Source organism: Amblyomma maculatum, chromosome 1 (assembly GCF_055883805.1).
Source record: "Amblyomma maculatum isolate TAMU_Amacu chromosome 1, ASM5588380v1, whole genome shotgun sequence".
NCBI classification, from domain to species: Eukaryota; Metazoa; Arthropoda; class Arachnida; order Ixodida; family Ixodidae; genus Amblyomma; species Amblyomma maculatum.
In genome coordinates this window covers 56,935,975-56,955,707 of record NC_139344.1, presented here as the reverse complement: position 1 = coordinate 56,955,707, position 19,733 = coordinate 56,935,975, and the positions used below count along the sequence as shown (strand labels likewise).

The window sequence follows — 19,733 nt, the reverse complement described above, 5'->3', positions numbered from 1 at the left end:
ACGAGGGTTGACAAACGCCGAGTAATAAAGGTGCTGCATTACCTGCAATAGTACGTTAATATACCGTTAATACGTTAATATGTCGGCACGAAGAAAAGTGGTTGGTAGGCTTTCTTTATATATTTTTGGAAAACAACTCGCTGGGTGATACCAGTTCCAGAAAATCAGAATGCACGCTTGCGCACTGGGAGAGCGTTAAATGCGCCCCAGTCTCAACCCCAATCGCGCGACTCGTTTTCATAGTTTGAAGCCAACTAAGCAGCTCTCTCTTCCTACCCCGCTGTTACTCACAGGAAGTTGACGCACGACTCCGGAGGCGACGTTATCAGAAGCCGACACCCCCTGTCTTTCCGAACGGCTGGATCCCCGTGATGGAGTCATCGGAGCTCACCGTTGGACAGGTCAAGCGCCTTGACGTATTCGGTGAGCGACTTTCCTCCCACCCCCAAGCACGCACGCAGGGTTGCCGGCGACTTACGTGCGAACTGGTCCCTTTCCTTCCCCGTGCACTCACTGTACTTGCCGAAAGCTGAGTACTTCCATAGAAACCTTAGCACCAGGGTCATTCTGCTCTTTTCAGCACAAGCCAACGGCAGCTGGAAATGTTCCGCCTGCTTTGGCAACAACGCTTTGCGAGTCAAATTCTTATTTTGTCATGCACGCTACATCGACTGGCACATAGTACCCGGAAAACGTGCTGCTTTACAGGACACATGCATTGTCAGCCAAATGTCGTCCTCCTCCTCTTGTGGAGAACAGAACGAGAGACTTCTCACCAGCAAATGATGACAGCTTTTATTGGAGCTATCTATCTACTCCTTATCTCGTGCAATGAATGCTTAGCACATCGAAAACATGACAACTCTTCCGTCCTCTCGCACAATCCAAGTCTCGGCGCATAACGTTCGTAGTACACAAAGACCAAGAATATACTGACCTACGGATCACACTTAGTTCACACTCATGAAATGTTCTTCAAGCAAACACTCTTAGTTGGAGCTTGGAAGTAAAGCATTCCTCGACCAACGGACTGGTTCCTGGAAAGACAGTTCATCAGCGCGTGTATAGCCAGGATGCACCGTTGCGTAGCTGCAGTTTCAGTTCGCCCATCTTTATTCGTGTCAGCGGCTTTCATTATTTAGTCCAAAATTAACTCCTTCATTGTTCCTACAAGTACAGGGCATAAACACAATGAAGGAATGAAACATTTATGCGAAAACATTTCTTGTTTCATGAGTGGCATCGCAAGAGCGTGTGGACAGAACCTGTCATCATAGCGTGTCCACACGAATTGTCCATAGTCCACTGCATGGGAGATTAATATAACAGTTGATTAAGCAGTTATAGAAACAGTAGAATAACTGAGTCACCGATCTATTCAATTGGTTAATGAATTGAACTATTTCGTTAATTAGATGAATTGTGCGTTACTTAAATTCATGGACTTTTTCTAATTACCAAAGTTGTTAATCAGTCAACTGACTGAATTAATTAGTTATTGATTTAATTGGTCGAATTAAACACTACTTGACTTGGTCTGCGTAAACATTTTGAGATAATTTTATCATTTAGATGAATTAGTTAATTGCTCAATCAGTCAATTAATCAATTACATAAATTGATTAATCGGTTAAGGTATAAAGAAACGAACATGCAGCAACATAATCGGCAACAGTGCTGCACGCTTTTATCGCCGTTATATGGCGCTGACCAGCAGTTTGGTCGACGCTCACGCTGCTAAAAATCATGCCGGAAGGATGTACTACATACATGCGAGGACCGCTTTTCCAGTTCAGCTTTACTCCCCTGGTAAAGAGTAATAACAATGCTGGTCACGTGATCATACCCTGCGCACGTCACGAACCTCTTGCTTCGTACTCACTTTGTATTGATCGGGTGGGGCCAAGGAGAATATCCTCCTTGGGTGGGGCATGCCGTCATCGCCAAACGCTTCAAAACGCTCTCTAACATATACGTAGCCGAGAGGTGAGAGCCTGCAGGCACGTGGCTGAACACAGAGTGCACGTGCTGCAGGGTCACCACCCGTAAACCTGAAAACATGCGCAAGTCTGTGCGCCAGGGAATGGTAAGTACGTACAGAGAAGTGGATAGCCATTTCGGTAGTCAGCAGTGTAAAATAATGTTCGAAGACTTAAATGAGTAGGTTCCGAAAAACATAACGAGGGTTGTTATTCTCCTTAGTGTATGTGTCGGAAAATTCCTGCTGTGCACGCACATTCGGTGAGAAAGCATGTGATGCCATGAAAAAAAAAAAAAATCCCGACTTCTTGTAAACGCAACAAGATCTCGTTCATTCCGTGGCATAGTGTAACAATGCCATTTTTATTACGTGGCATCCGAAATGAACACGCCTTACTGTCATCGCAAAAATTAGAAAGTAAAGTGCTGAGCTGGCTGAATTGGCAGATTAATGCTGGAAAAGCAGTGCTCAAAAAAATAAGGCGATGGACAAGAACTAATGACGCCACAGGACGCGCATGCTATCTTTATTTAAGATAGCAAATTATAGCGCGAATAAAGACAGACACTGACAGAAACGACACAAGACAGGCGCTAACTTCATCTAACTTTATTATCTTGCACGTTTTGGTTGACACTACATTGTCCCTGTTTCTGCGCATGCCTTGATTGCTATATATTTGCTGGCTGCTCAGCAAATAAAGTTAGATGAAGTTAGCATTTGTACTGTGTCACTTCTGTCTGTGTCTGTTTTTATTCGCGCTATAATTTCATGTCTTAAACATCTTGAACCATCTAGCCCAAATCAATGTCTCCCCGCCGGGGTGGCGCAGTGGTTACGGCGCTTGACTACTGTTTCCAATGATGCGGGATCGAATCCCGGCCTCGGCGGCCGCTTTTCGCTAGTGGCGAAAAGCAAGGCGCCCGTGTGCTGTGTGATGTCATCATCATCAGCCTGACTATACCCACTGCAGGGCGAAGGCCTCTCCCATATTTCTCCAATGTCCGTGCACGTTAAAGAACCCCAGGAGGTTGAGATTTCCGGAGTCCTCCCCTACCGCGTCTCTCATAGCCTGAGTCGCTTTGGGACGTTAAACCCCACAAACCAACCAAATCAATGTCCTTTTAAGTGCTTTCTTTTTCCTCACTTCTTGCCCGTAATTATTTTAGTGAACGAGTTGTGGAAAGAGGACAATATTTTTTTTTTTTGTAGTTCACAAATGCGGAGCTTGCGATAAGAAATAGCTGTCAGTGGGTTTGCGGCGACACGTGTAAATCTATCGCACTATTTCCCTCCCCGCAATCAACGTCATGCGAAGCAGGCATAGCGAATAGGTTATCCTGGCAACCAGATATATTGTCTTTTTTCTTGATTTTCCTTTATTTGTATACGGACAACATTGGTTTGGGTTGAGCAAACGCTTCTGAGCTTCAAATACTGGCCTCCTTTATGCAGTGTCCGTACCTCAAGGGCCTGTCTTATATTCTTATCAAGGCTAGAACCATCGGCGACAAAGGATCATGCCGTGTTTGATGAAATTAAACGACAGCCGAAGAGGTTTTAGAATTCAACCGAATTAAAGGAGTGGAATCTGTGGAGTCTGATGGCAAATCATGCCAAGTCGTCTCGCGCTAGCATTTCAATTGATGGCGTAATCGCTGAACAAAACTATTTCGTTGATTAGGCTTCTCTGCAGCACACGTTAAGGAGTAGGGACACCGATGATGACGTCATCCGTAAAGGCGATGTATTTCCAACGCGTAAACTCTTGCACTTAGGAAGAAAACCAACGCCAACGAAGAGAAAGTCTCAGCCAGGAGTCGTTTATGACAACTCACAGAACGAATTGACCGAAAGCAGTTGAAATCTGAAACGCCACCAATAATGAGTTCATCCCCAAATTTTTCCGCATGCTACGGTGAGAAGCCTAAAAGTAGTCGCGCATTTGATTGTTTATTACGTCATATATTTAAACGGTAGCGCAAAACAATTTGCTGAACTTAATATACAAATTTTACATACCCTTAGAGGCGGAGCCGAAGTGTCCCCGCAATTTTTGTTCGTGCGTTGCGATGACACCACACCTCACCACCTCAAATTATGTTTCGAACTATTTTTTTAGGTCTATGGAAGCTGAAGCTACTACATTAAAATTACAAGGCAGTTTGAAGAATGACTACTACCATGGAGACGAGGTCGTAAAGCTGACTTTCTTCAGAATTTATACTGTCCTGAGTTTGACTTACACGCGCAAGTGCTCTTACGAGAAATGCGCTCCGACACCTCGAGTGACATGTAGGCTACGCGGTGCTAAAAACGGAAGATGATATTCATCCGCATGCAGCTATCAAAATGGGGAGGAACAACGAGTGAAATTTAAGAGAAACAAGTGAGGAAGTAAAAATTCCCGAAAAGTATTTTATTGACGCGGTAGCTCAAATAAAGGCCATAAAGCTGACTTTCTTCAAACTTTTCCGTCCTGAGTTCAAATTATCTTAATTAATTAATTTTGAGTAAAGTTTTAACGTGAAAAAAAAAAACCTGCAAAGGGGATCTTGCGCCCCATCCAGACTTTTGACAAGATGGCGACGAGCTGAGCAGATGCCTCGATCTCGTTTATATTTTGTGGCGTTTTGCTAGCTCGTATAAAAAAAAATATTTAAAGAAAACCTCGCAACAAATATATTAAGATGCACCTAAAATGCACAAAATGCTTATCCATAAATATGCGTAAGCATTTTGTGCATTTTAGGTCACAGCTGGCGAGGCTGCACAGTTGGCCAGCAGAGTGTGCTCAGAGAACGCACTCTAATAGAAGGGACACTCCGCTTACGGCCTTGAGCTTTGCAAGAAAGCCCTTACGGCGAGTGACAGTCCCCGCAAGCACAATTAGAAGTAGCGCGCTTGACAGACGTGTTAAACTCAAGTCACACAGTAACTGTTATCGATAAGTCAGCCCCAAGACTATGAATTAATGGCTTTTCATTTTTCCGTGCGCAGGCGAAGACTTGGTAATCTTCCGCACCGAGGACGGCGTGGCGCACGTGATGGACGCGTACTGCCCGCACCTGGGGGCCCACCTGGGCGTCATGGGCCGCGTGGTGGACGACTGCATAGAGTGCCCTTTCCATGGATGGAGGTTCCAGGCGGACACCGGGGCATGCGCGCACGTGCCTTACGCCACAAAAGGTGAGCTATTTCTAGAAACAATCGTTTTGTAGACGGAGCTTATTCAAAATTCACCATCTTTTACATCAAGATAGTTACTTTATCAAAACAGAAGCTCGCACTGCCTGTCAAAACTGACCAGGCAACGACGTTTCCTTCTTAGCCGTACTGTAGGGCCCTTACAGCTTCCTTAAAATACAAAGTTCTCTAAAGGTGAGGACAAAGGTGCCCTCGTTTAGCGCACATTTATAAACTAAGGGGTACTATAGGTGATTCGGTTGCACAGCTAAGAAACGAGCTCCTCCGGTCACTTTTGGCAAAGGTATTACATCAAGACAATCGTGGTGAGCTTGGACAAGCCACAGCCTGACGAAAGACGACACATAAACTGCATCGCCCGAGTATCTCGCACTGTGAAACCGGTGCTCACCTTTCTTTTTCTTTAATGCAGTGCCTGAATTCGTCAAAATCAAGACGTGGGATACGGACGAGATCCTAGGCCTAGTGTTCGTCTGGTATCACGCCGAAACTGAACCACCTTCTTGGCGTATTGGCGAAGTGCCAGAGGTCGCCAGTACTGAAATCAGCAGCAAGCCAGGTTGTCGCGTCGAGAACCACATTTCGTGCCATATCCAGGAGCTGGCCGAGAACGCGGCCGACGTAGCGCACTTCGACTTCCTGCACGGACCCTCGTTTCTGGCCACGGGCGAGTGCTTCTTCGAGAAGGCCGAGTCGGTGTTGCGCGGCGGTATACTGCGCCACTTCTGGACTACCAACTGGGCGCCTCGGGACCACACTGCGCAAGTTCAAGTGGTGTGTCAGACGTCGTCGCCGCTGCGCTGGCTGTCGCGCGTCAACGAGTACTCCTTCACCGTCACCCAGGTCGGGCCAGCGTTGGTGGTATCCACCATGCGCACCGCCTACGGCAACGTCACCTACGTGCTCTCGCTGACGCCCATCAAGCCGTTCCACGTGCGCGCCGTGCACCGCTACTTTCCGGAAAGCGGGGTGCCGCGCCTCGTCTTCTGGGTCTTCATGTGGGCCGCCAGAGGCATGGTACGTGAGCGGCTGTGCAATGATTGCCTTCCCGCTTGGGGTAAACGTTCTTACGCAGTGGTAACTCTAAGAGGAAGTTATGAATGCGTCTACCATCGGCCTTTCTCATTGTCCACTGATATTCGACGTTGGCCAAGTATGTAGTAGCTGAAAACTCTCTTCGTTTACCTTCTGGACAATGGGAATAGGGGATCCAGTTTGTCCTGAAGCACGGAAGAGTGGGGGAGGGGTGGGGGGAGCGTAATACATATACCCACGAAAAAAAAATCGACAGAGCGGATGAACGACGGTTGTCGAGAGATGCGATATGATTTTGGTTATGCTTGTGCTATGCATAGAAGGCTGGTGACTTACTTTCCACCAAGGTCCCTACCTATGAGAATGTATCTAGTGGGCTCCATTCAAGCAGTTCCTAACACTGCATCATGTGCGATAACTGGGCTGTCTGCTGCTTCCTCGACGCGAGTCGGCAACCAAGAGGAAGACGGCCCGATTGATCGCTCGTGAACTCTGTCGTGACCGTTCCGCCTCGCTCTTGCTGAGCATCTGCTGTTGTTCCGTGTTTTTCTCGAGTATCCCGATTTCCTGCGACAATACTGAATTACTCTACAATGTGCACGAAAAAGTACACGTGAACACAAAGACAGGCAGCGGTTTGAATCAAGTATAAAAAAAAAATCGTTTCCACACACAAAGATGCATAGGAGAGTAGTATATGGGATTTTTTTTTTTTCGTTTGTGCTGCTGCGTGGCATGGTCGGTGAGCATTATAAACAGCAGCTTCGGCGAAAAGCACTGGCAACAAAGTCCCATTTAGGTGAATAGGCCTGCAAATAAAAAACTCCTCCAACCTGGCAGTAAAATTAACTAAGACGAATATAGCACTAGTAGCAGTGCTGCTAACGAGTTTGGGGGTGTCGCATAAAAACCGGCACTATAGCAACGCAAAGATGAAAAAGACGTTGGCGTTCGCACACTAACTCAAGCCGAATGCACTGAGAAAACAGCAAGCTTGAGAGAGGAGAGGCGGTGGGAAATGATGGTCACTAAAATGTTGCAGTATGTTTTGCTCCCAAATCACCACAAGTTTCGCGACTTGCAACCCACTTTTCTCAGTGCGTGGCAGCCTGAAATTGGGAAGAAATAATTTTTGTACAGTATCATTACCAGCTGGGCCGTGCAGATTGAACCGCTTGATCAGGAATAGGGAAACTACGGCCAAAATGGACATAAAGAACAGCGTATAGCATACAGGAGTATACCGAAGATAGAAAGGAGAAGGACCAAGATTTTTTTGCGACATACATACGCTATGCTGTCGTGATTTAGAATTCGTCCCCCGAGTTTCTTAGCAGACCAATGTCATCAGCGAACGCTCTTTTTTCTTAACGTTCTCAGAATTAATCATTCGGTACAATAATACAAATTTAAGGGGGGGGGGGGGGGGGGGGGGGGGGGGAGCATGGTTCAGATTAGGAGCAACGTTATGAGACTCCTCAATCACCACTGGTCTCAATTTCTTTTCTGAAGCTTCACCTTCATCTCTGTTTCTACTTTGTTCTTCACCTTTTTTAGCAACGCTGAAGTGACAGAGGTGAATACTAAAGGAGGAAAGCCTGCTTTAGCTTACGAATTTGGCCGTCAAAGCTATCCTGCTTGGACCATGTTTGGTCCGCAGTATGTGATAAATAAAAAAAAAATAACTGCAAGGCTTTTTAGGGTGAATTCTAGGCACATAGTGGCAACTGCACGTTTGACCGCTATTGAGTGCGTTCAATCGAAAGGCAACAGATTCTTACGGGCACGGGGACGAGCATGTCCGTCGAGTGTCCCGTCCCTCTTCCTGCGTGCCATCTTTGTTGCGCTTCATATAGCAGCCTACAATACTTACTTCAAGCAAACAGTGGATAGGTACTGCTAAGAGAGACCACGTGATAGATACGCGCCGCTGCACATTAAGACACACGCTGGTGCATGGCTATAGTGCTGTCTCCAGAGTTTCGCTTTCGTCCTAGCGAATTTTCATGTACCGCACCGTGTCTTCCCTGTCCCCAGCCCACATTCACATCAGCTTACCAGGAAAGTTAAGAGCATCCAGTTCTCATCCTTCCCCAAATGATGCTTACCGTCAGGCCTGCGCACCACGCTTGGTATTTTCTTATTCTTGTTGTTAAAGCACAGTGTCGTTAAAAATGCATCTCTGGCCTAAATTGTAAATCTAGTAATGTGATGCATGCTTTTCTCGTTTATCTTCCAGTTTGAGAGGGACATCTTTGTGTGGAACCATAAGACGTACATGAAGAATCCAGCGTTGGTCAAGGAGGACAGGACAATCATGGCCTTCCGCAAGTGGTTCGCCCAGTTTTATAGCGCCAACAGCCCCTCCTGGAGAGACGTGCGGGACAAAACGCTGCAGTGGTAAAGCGACGAGCCACATCGCTGCTAGGCCTGTCATCGCAGTTGTGCCCTGCTTCACTGGGCTCCCGCCGAAGCAAGCGCAGTCTCGAGGCCTCTTACGTCATCAGGTGGCTCTCAACGGAGCGCTCAACGGGACAAACGAGCTGTGTGTCGGGCAGCTTCCCCGTGGCCTACGTGCAGACTGTGCAGTCATGCAGCTACCTACTACCTTGTTTGAAATAGCCTCCTACACGGTTTCAACGTCGCAACGGACGCTTAGAATGGACACTGTCGTCTTCAGGCACGAGAGCCACCATGCTGTAAATCTTGTTGTACTGCCGCTTGGTACATGCCACCGTTCGCGTGAATGTGTGCATCATCTGAGCGCACCTAGTGAAACGAACTGACGAAATCCTACATTAGACGCGGTCACACTTCTACAGTTCCCTTTTTCCTCGTTCTTTAGAAACTATGGTGTGCTATATTGTCAGTACACAATCTGGCGTCGGTCGGCAAAACTCGGACCTCCTTCCCGCTGCGGAGTCGCAGTTACACGCGGCGGCTCTGCGGCGCAGGCAAGGATATCTGTCTTTGCACGGCGCCGGCTGTCTTCATAAGCAGTCAGATGCTGTCCGACAAGCTGTTTCGCACTGCTGCTCTTAAGGGCCACAAGAAATCTAGCTACAAGCAACCTTCCTCGTCGCAGTAAATTAAGAAGCCTTCTGTCACCCACACATCGCCGCGACAAGAAACTCTGGAGACAGGAGTGCCGCGAATGTCCCACACAAGCGCTATACAAGGAGAGTCTGCGCCTTTTTTCCTGCCAGAGTGTGGTGCTTCGGAGACTTTGCACCACTTATGTCTATACGAACACACTAAGCGTCGCTACTGTAGAGAAAGCTATCTACTCTGAAGTGGTCGAGCATGTATTAGGACTCTGCACTTTGTTGTGAGGAATATTTCCAGCCTTTCGCTCGTGTCAAGGCATCGTGAATTCAACCAGGATGGTGTGGTCTAAGCATTTAGAACGACTTTGGGAGAAACCAAAGAGGTAGCCATTGCATCCATATATATTATTATGTTTTCTTTGTTTCAGGATTCTGTAAACCGGTGATTTCTCTGTGCTTCGGTGAGCAACAAGTGCGAGAATATAGCAAGCGTTAATAGAAGTATCAAGAAGCTTTCGTCAGGAAGTAATATGGATGTATAGTTAAATTTTTCTGGCGCTTTTTCTATTGCTGCTGTCCTTGTTTCCTTCTATTTTTACGCTTTTCTGTCCGTCCACAAAACTGAGTATCTCCTGCGGACAGCACTCCAACCCTCAACGTTGCTGAGCCGATCGTTATCTGCACACAACGATCATCGAGGGCACATCTTTTGTACATACGTCTACACTGCACACATGTGTCGCCGCATTCCTACTGTTTGTATGCGTGGGTAGCGCGCAAAGTAAGCAAATAAAAGTGTTGAACTGTTTCCTCTTTTGAACAAAACAGTCTTTTTGTTTTTTTTCGAGCACATTTTTGCCCAACCACGTCTCTGCTTTTTACAGTATCAGGCAATGCTTAGGATCGTTGTAATAAACCTAAAATTTCCCTCCTTGTTTAGGCTCAAACAAATTACAATTAGCAGAAGCACATACTGATTGCCTATATAACCCTGTCATGTACAAGGTACTGCAAACAAAAAGTATTTAATATAATTTGTGTAAAATCAGACAAGAATTTACTCAGCAGATTATTAAATACCCAAGTTCCAAACGTATCTGAGTAGAATTGTGAGAAACAAAAACAGTATTCCACTGATGTTCCTTTCACACACCGGACGATAATTTTTCACCTTTTTGATATTCTAATTTTCATCTTTATCCCTATAATTTTTTATACCCCGATACCTAGCATCAGCAAACATTGAACTTTCCATTCTGAGCCGTTCGACACCTTTAACGCATTTTTCCAATTTTGCCATTTTTCATTTATTTAATTCATCAATTAATTACAATGATTTTATTACCTCGTCATCACTTACCTCACATCAGTCGGTCATTAATCACTATAACAGCAAATTACATTGATACGATTTTTTAAGCGGCATCGATTATTTCCGACACGCGCTGTTACTATTATTACTACCACTAGTTACCGGCATTCTAGTGGAAATTAAGAAGAAATTGGCATGGGCGGGACATGTAGTGCGAAGAGAGGATAACCGATGGTCGCTGAGGGTAACAAACTGGATTCCGAGGGAAGGAAAGCGTAGCAGGGGGCGGCAGAAAGTTAGGTGGGCGGGTGAGGTTAAGAATTTCGCAGGGGTCAAGTGGATGCAGCTAGCACAGAACCGGGTTAAGTGGAGAAATATGGGAGAGGCATTCGCCCTGCAGTGGGTATAGTCAGGCTGATGATAATGATGATGATGATGATGACTACCACTACGCAAATGGCTTTTGGACCGAGCAAGCCTTATAGACCTTTGCATCGGGTGAGGAGGTTGTCGAAACTCCTCCTCTCTGCACTGTTACAAACCGGTTCCGCTGCCGCCTCCACCGTGTTGACGTCAGACGCACACAATAGCCCAGCGAGCAATATGGAGACGCCCAGGAGGCCCTCGTTGCAAAGGTCTATAAGCTATCGTTTAATAACTTCAAATACAATTTATTTATTATGAACAACAAAAAGCGTCGCGTTATCAAAAACCTTTAATTTCATTTGAAAAAGCAACCAAAATAACCTATTGTCGTATAGGTGTGTGTGTGTGTGTGTGTGTGTGTGTGTGTGTGTGTGGGTGGGTGGGAGGGAGGGAGGGAGGGGGGTATTACCTTTTGTCAAGTTACAATGCACAAGTCCGTCTTCAAGTTTCTTAAACTTTGAACTGAGCCTGCGAATGAACTGTTCGTGAGCGAAATTGGTATACAACACGCTGCCGGTGGCGGAGCTCACCGGCAAACTGCATCTGAACTTGCTATCTAGTGACAGCGACAGGTACAGCGGCAGCAGTACACGCATGTCGATAAAATAGAGCACCTCCATCCTGGATAGCTGATGCTAGAAAGCGCTGAAATGCAGTTTTCTCGGCTGCGTGTTGTATACCACTTTTGCTCACGACTGTACCCCTTCTCTGAACAAACATCTCTTTTCAGTTCGCGCTTGTTCTTTGTACCTCGTTTGTCTTCTCTTTTCAAATGTAGCCCGTTTGTTCCATCAAAAAGGCACAACCAACTAGCCCCCATTGCTAACTTAATTGGTCGTTTTGCTGTTTGACGAATCAAAGCGGCTCAGCCTATGGAGGAACGTCGTATACGTGGATGGCTCCGGATAAGTTCGACCATCCGGCGGTTTTTTTATATATATACACTGGCAACGCACAGCCCATATTCCATGTGCGCCTACTTTCTAATTATTGGCTCCAGAAGCTAAATGTCAGTACAGAAGTTGTGGATCGTCTTGAAAGACGGCTGACTGAAATGTTTGCACCCTCTACCGGCTACGGAAAGTAGGTTTTTGTTATATAGATTAAATAAAAACTCGGGCAATGAAAAAGGCTTCCACGTGACGCAGTGCTGCTTCGACCTCCCGAGGCGTCTCTCAGAGAACAAAATCCGCGTTTCCCGGAAGCGTTTTCCTCCATGAGGCTTTGCGTGCGCATTGGGCGAGAGACATGAGCCAGCATCTGGTCAAGTGATAGCTTTCGTAAATAAAGCGACGTAAATCATATCGTAATCACAGCTAGCTCTTTTTCGAGACGATCTTCGACTTCTCTATTGGCTCTTTGTTCTTTAAGATAATAATTAAAAAGCTTGCCAATCAATAGTTAGTAATTAATCGACGTCGAGGCATGAATACTGCAAACTATAGGCAAGGCGGCTATTCACTGCTCTTGTTTGTTTTCACGGGACTATAGACTAAGTTCTTGGTTACATTAAGAACGCTGTATGTAGGTACAGCCTTTGTCAAAAGTGTAGAGCCCAGGGGGTTTGCTTTTGAGCCGTGCAGTGACGCTGATTTAGCATTACTTCCAGCTTTGTGTAAGAAGTGTGTTGCTGTTTTCTATTGTACTTTGTATTGTTTACTGATTTTTTTTCTATACGACTGCGGCGCCAACACGGTGCCCGCCTGATACGAAGGGTAAAGTCAATAAATCATCATCGTCATCATCATCATCATCATCATCATCATCATCATCATCATCATCATCATTATGGAGGTATTTTCAATTGGATAGGATAGAACAAAAAATCTTACCATCAAGAGATTCGGAACACTGGATATGCATTAAGCCGGAACCGCATGCGAAAAACGTGATGCACGGCATACGGCCGCGTTGCCGCCGACGCGCGAGCACCCGCACGAGAAAAATTGAGAGGCGGTGTCGCGCCGCGTTTTCCGGGTTGCCAGACCACATAACTCCGAACGAGATGAGTTATCTCTGTTACCACATATATATAATACGCCCTTTAAATTACAGGACACTACAATAAAAACAATCATCATGTAATTATACAGCGACATTTCCTCCAAAGTGTATTAATCAAACTTAATTTCGAACAGCAGCATTGCGTGCGAAACACTACGCGCGAACGAACACGATACGTGAAGCACGTGGCTCCTTGGACGCGCGCACCAGCTTTCCCGAGGAAACGAAGTTCCGCCGCGAAGATGTTGTGGCCTGTTGTGCCTGGCCAAAGCCGCCCAGAAATTCAGCCGGACGCCAAACTTCTTCGGCGAACGCCTCCTTCACAAACTCTGGATACTTCTCTGCAAAGCATCAGTGCACTGAAGACGAGCCGTACCAAAGGGAGAGAAGCGACGTGTTTCAACATGAGCTGAACGTCCAGACAGCACGGCGCGCCGTGGCCCTGACGGTGAACCCCTTCTCGCCCCGCGGCATATTTGAGGCGAGAGCGCAGCAAGCTCTCCCATTGGCCCTGCGAAAGTGCTGCCGTCGGATTGGACCATTTTGAGCGTCAACGGTTCTCGGCGACGGAGTCTCAAGTGCTTCCGTTCGAGACTCCGAGTGTGAGTTCGTCACTAGCGTCCATCAGGAGCAGCTCGCCCCCTGACAGTGCGGACGCGGCGGAATCTCCCCGGCCGTAGCTGCGCGAGAACAGTCGCGTATGGCTATGTTAGCTTTCGGCCCCAGAGCCGATCTTGTTGTGTAAATACCTGTAAATAGTGTATAAAGCCTTTTCTTCATCTCACCAACGCCGACTCGGATTCATCGCTACCGCCCAGGAAGCTGACAGCCCTCGTTCACGAAACGGGTGACGAGCGCTGCGTTACCAGCTCCTTGGCACAACCCTGTTGACGGTGGGCTACTGTGTGATAACCCCACCGGCACAACATTGGTGGCAGTTGCAGGATCCACTGGCACAACCCTGTTGACGGTGGGCTACTGTGTGATAACCCCACCGGCACAACATTGGTGGCAGCGGTGGGATCAACTGGCACAACATTGGATGGCAGCTGCGGGATTGACCGGCGTCAGGCACCTCGGCGCGGTGAGTACCTGAAGTTTCCCTCAAACGCCAGACTTCTCTAACACACAGGGTAGCTTAGAGAAAGGCTGAGCGTAGCATTGTGTTAACCTTGCGTGTTTCAAGCCTACAGGAAGTGTTTTGAAAACCAGGGGATGCTGAGAAGGGAATCAGTGTGAGAAAGGCTTGCGCATCTCTTGCTAGGAGCGAGATAGCGAACGTATAGTACACTATTCTAAAAAGGCAAACAACAAGAGGCCGGTAAAGGATGGAGAGTTACAAGGTCAAAGAACTTCTTCAAATTTGTGAGGAGTTGGGCATCGATTTGGGCTCAACAAAAAGAAAAAAGGAAATTCTTGAGATCATGCAGGCAGAAGAAGTGACGGTTGAGGAAGCCGCAGAGGCCTGGGATGATATTCAAGAGAGAAAAGGGAAGGAGGAAGCCAAGAGGCTAGAACTCCAAAAGCGCGAGGAGCGTGAAAAGCTAGAACGCCAAAGGCGCGATGAGCGTGAAAGGCTAGAACTGCTAGAACGCCAAGAGCGCGATGAGCGTAGGTTACAACGCGAAAAGCGGTTTTCCCGCTTAAAGAAGCTTTGGCAGCTCGAGCTTTCGGCATATGAAAAAAGTGTTGAAAGGCATGACGCTTTAATTGCCATTCAAGGTAACAGTTCGAAGCCGCGAGAGTGTCTGCAACCATTCCTCATTGCGGAGGATATGGCAGATTTCGAGCGTGTCTGCAAAAGTAAGCGCTTCGAGCGAGATACTTGGGCACAACAATTGGTAGCTCTTCTCTCCGCTGAGGCGTCGGAAGAAATCAAGCGCGTGATAGACATTGACTTGAAAAGCTACGATTACCTGAAAGAGTCTTTACTGAAAAGACATCGGCTGTCACCAATGGAACTTAGGGACAGGTATCAACGAGAGAAAAACTGTACTAAAACGTACTTTGATTTGGCGTATCAGTTGAAAGCCGCTGTAAGCGAATGGCTAAACAGTGCGGAAGTCTCGGAGCAAATTGTACTTGCACCAGAGAATGAGACACAGCTTGGGGAGGCGGCCGAGCAACGCGATAGCAGCAGCGAACTGATCGAGTCTCGAACAGAAGTGTCTAGGGTTACCTTGGTCGAGCCACTGGCAGCTGAGACGGTTGGAGCCGACTCCATCGGCGAGAAATCCGCAGTGACACCGTCCGGCACGCCGCCTCACGTAGGTGTAAGCAATCCGATTCCACCAATCGAGAGTGGGGAATTGGCAGTAAATCAACCGCCTGACAACTCAGAAGCAGCAGTTGTACAGCGTGGCGGAGATGTAGTCAGGCTAGGAGACGACAAATGGGTGATTTCCGAAATCAGCGTTGTCGTAGATCATGACACACAGAAAGACGTGCCGTTCATGGAAACTGCGCAGCCCACGAGTGGTGAACAGCGAAGGCAAACCCATGACGCGGACGCTGTCGAGAACCACACCTGTGAAGTCCACAGCGAGCGACTAGACAGGAGCCATGAATCTTCCTGTCCTGACGTGGTCAATTGTGTTGGCGAAAACAACCCTAATGCGAACATGGACCTCGCGCGATCCGAAACGCCCCAGCTATCGGACGACCTTGATCGTGCGCCGGTTAGCGCTGAGCGATGCGGCACACCGGAAGATCAGTGTAACTTGAGTGGCGAGCCTGCAGAGGATATGCCTAGCTCGGGGGCTGGCGTGAGCGAGCCTTGTCCTTGTTCGGACGCGACTGGCAGTGAGTCATGCGCTGCTGGCCGCGATGTAGGCGCGGCACCGCACTTCGACGATGCCGTCGCCATACCCGCTCCGGTTACCGGCAGCTTGAAAGAGCTGGCACCAAAAAGAAAGCGAAAACTCAAGTGCCGCCGCCGAAAAGAGCGGAAAGGCAGGTGCATGAAAGAATGCTGTCACCGAAAGGTGAGAAAACGCAAACGATCGCGAAAGGAAAAGAAGCGGCGATCCCAGTGGCACAAATGCACCCGTGCTCTGAAAATGCGCGATTGGTGCGCAAAGCGTAAGGAACGAGACAGATCGTTCAACAAAGCGAGCAAATTGTGCACGTCTGTTCTTTCACACCCAAAGTGGAAAGAAAGGTTTCGTAGAGAAATGGACAGCCAAAGCTGTAGCGGAGGGAGGAGAGCCAAACCGCCCGAATACTGCTACGCGTTCTGCCGCTTGCGGAAGAGAGCATCACAGTGCGAACTCGGATGCTTTGAGTCATGCATTCGAGACATAGCTACCTTCAACGAGCATTTCGTCGCTAACGGTGATGCTCTAGGCAGATCGGGGCAAAATTGAATGACCTCCTTACTTCCTCACTTATGGTCTACGGTCCAAGTGATTTCAAGGAGACTCTTTTCCATTACTGATTATTAATCTTCTTTGCTATTTAATGTATCCTTAATGCGCAAAATTGTTGTTTGAACCTTGTGTACTGCATCGTATACACTTGTCTCTTGTTGTAGTGGGAGCAAAAAGGGGACAACAATTTAGCTAATTGAATTTGAAATTTTGCCTCTGTCTGGTGTTTGACGGGTGACCGAGGGTACTTGCTTGTGTTGGGTGTTGCCTGTTGTCGGTCGGTTTCGCAAGCCGCAGAACAGTCTACCGTTACCAGTGGCGAGTGGCAAGGGCATCGGAGCGACCCGGGCGAAGTTGATCGGCGTGCCCCGGCAACAAGGCTGTCGGCAGAGATCCTGACCTGGCGAGTGGAACCCGAGGCACGTGAGGCTACCTGGCGCCCGGACACTGTACGTGAGCTTAGAGGGACCTGGCGAACGAGCGCGCCCGGCATCCGAGCCACATGCGAGCAGCTCGTCTTCCCGGCGCATTGTCTGATGGCGGGGGTGCTGTTGTGCCTGGCCAAAGCCGCCCAGAAATTCAGCCGGACGCCAAACTTCTTCGGCGAACGCCTCCTTCACAAACTCTGGATACTTCTCTGCAAAGCACCAATGCACTGGAGGCGAGCCGTACCAAAGGGAGAGAAGCGACGTGTTTCAACATGAGCTGAACGTCCAGACAGCACGGCGCGCCGTGGCCCTGACGGTGAACCCCTTCTCGCCCCGCGGCATATTTGAAGCGAGAGCGCAGCAAGCTCTCCCATTGGCCCTGCGAAAGTGCTGCCGTCGGATTGGACCATTTTGAGCGTCAACGGTTCTCGGCGACGGAGTCTCAAGTGCTTCCGTTCGAGACTCCGAGTGTGAGTTCGTCACTAGCGTCCATCAGGAGCAGTTCGCCCCTTGACAGTGCGGACGCGGCGGAATCTCCCCGGCCGTAGCTGCGCGAGAACAGTCGCGTATGGCTATGTTAGCTTTCGGCCCCAGAGCCGATCTTGTTGTGTAAATACCTGTAAATAGTGTATAAAGCCTTTTCTTCATCTCACCAACGCCGACTCGGATTCATCGCTACCGCCCAGGAAGCTGACAGCCCTCGTTCACGAAACGGGTGACGAGCGCTGCGTTACCAGCTCCTTGGCACAACCCTGTTGACGGTGGGCTACTGTGTGATAACCCCACCGGCACAACATTGGTGGCAGTTGCAGGATCCACTGGCACAACCCTGTTGACGGTGGGCTACTGTGTGATAACCCCACCGGCACAACAGGCCATCGCATGCATCGTAGAAAGCGCGAATCTGGCAACGCTTTAGCAGCAGTCACTGGTGAGAGCGCTGTAATCGCGGTGCATGCGTGCGCACGGAAAGCGCTGTCACGTACTAGTTTCTCAACTTCGCGGGCTTTCATATTCGCCGAATAAAAGGACTACGCTAAAGCTACCTCGGCGGAGACACCGCAGTCGGGCCATTTTCGTGGCGCTAGACAACTTTCCCATTCACACTTTAGTGTTTAGAGACATATATAAAAAGTTTATTTAATGTCGCCTAATTAAGTGGGGAGAACGAAAAAAAAAATTCCAGTGGGTTCTTCACACGACTCTTGAAAACAGTCAGTTGTTTTAAATGTGAAAGAACGCTTAGGTTTTTAATGCGTAAGCATTGCATGTTGTAACTGATTCACTTCGTTCACACTTCTGTCGTTTTGAGTAACTTCGTTCATTCTATAACAAACAAGGAACCAGAACAACTTCGTTAAGAGGGAGCAAGAGCTCGGAAAGACGCATGCTCATCGATAGGCTCCCTGTTCGTTCTGACCGCATTCCTTTTCCCTCCGGTCCCGGCCTTGGATCACTCTCCCACGGCTCTCTGCAGAGAGTCGCCCGGGGAGGAGCTGTCGCCGGCCATAAATAACCGAAAAGCACCTGTTTGCTGTCAGGCGAAACACGTTTACACACAAGTGGAATACACATGTCAAGCGTACAAAAAAGGAAAGAAAAACGCAAGTTTCAACATTGTATGACTATGTATAGGCGTGTTTCGCATGGGCGTGACCTTGTCGGAGTTGTAAAAGAGAAACTGGTCGGTATAACTGAATAAGAATGGTATCATCGGATATAATGTCAAGGAAGGGTGTACAAGGGGCAAAATGGTTGACGTGGGTTAATTAGTTAATTAACTAGAATCATGTGTATACTTGGGAGCCAAGATGGCCACTAGCAAAGTTCCGGTTTCGGTTCTCAGCTTCCGGTCACGTGTCTCAGTGCATAAATGCGAAATCCTGGGCGGTATTACAGCCCATGGTACATCGCGTGCCCCTTGTAGAACACAACCAGAAGTCTGTTGAACGCATCAAAGTTCCCCGGCGTTCTATAAGTGGAAAGGCGCAGTATCTGTCCCTCACGGAATCCCATTGACACATCTCGCGGACAGTACAGCAACGCTTAGGCTTACGCATTTCTTCAGTGCAGATTCTGCAATTATCACGGATTTTTTTTTTTTTTTATCTTGACCTGTGTTCCCTGAGACACCTTGCATGTAGCGCTTTTGCACTGCTTTCACCTTGCCGCCGCACATGGACTTGTTCCGGTTCCTGGCTATACCTTTGATGTTTAGAAGTGGCGCATCTAATTGCTCGGAAAGTTCTATTGCAAGCGCATCATATAAATAACACCGCTGTGCTCTTTCTTCGTGGGCGTTTTCCATGGGCCGGATTGTATAGAGTTCAAAGGATCCGCGCCCTCCGTTCTTAGGGGACCAACCGATGACTGGAAAAAATGGCGGATATGTGAGAAAAACAGTCAAATCACATTCCCGGTACGAAACAGAGCTTATGTATTGCAGCAGCGAGTGCTTAAAAAACATATTTTCGATAATCCTTGTCAATTCAAAGCCAGGATAACATCGTACGTTATCGAAACGTCGCGCTAAATTTAGTATGTACTATCAGGAACAAAATTCTGTGGACCATGCAAACTGCCACCAAAGCGCTTAACTTTCATACCGTCCAGTAGTCTCGGGCCATACTTATCGATGTCGAAGTCCAGTTCTTTCATATGTGGTAGAGAAATAAGGGGATAATTAGTTAACATCGTGTTTCTTTTGTCCCCGATAGTACGTCGCCTGATGATAAAAAAAAATAAATCGACAGCAACATTTGAGCAACGTAACGGACTGTCATTTGAAACTTTTCATTGAACGTTTTGCGTTGCTTGAGTGGACAGTGTCTGCAAGGTTGACTTCCGGCCTTTGTCTTATGTCGGCCGCTGTAAGGAAAAAGATCCAATCTCAACCTCGGCCCAGCTTTGTTGACTTAGCTTGAG

General features: G+C 47.8%; 1 protein-coding gene across 1 annotated transcript; it reads left to right on the top strand.

The window, feature by feature from the left end:
- The first annotated feature begins 298 nt into the window (after window positions 1-298).
- LOC146202439 (cholesterol 7-desaturase nvd-like) lies at window positions 299-10,051 on the top strand. Its single transcript, XM_084584643.1, has 4 exons — window positions 299-423; window positions 4,982-5,170; window positions 5,601-6,205; window positions 8,463-10,051. Exons 1-4 carry the CDS (start codon window positions 372-374, stop codon window positions 8,625-8,627), a joined length of 1,011 nt encoding a protein of 336 aa, XP_084440769.1. The 5' UTR covers window positions 299-371; the 3' UTR covers window positions 8,628-10,051.
- Window positions 10,052-19,733: the final 9,682 nt, after the last annotated feature.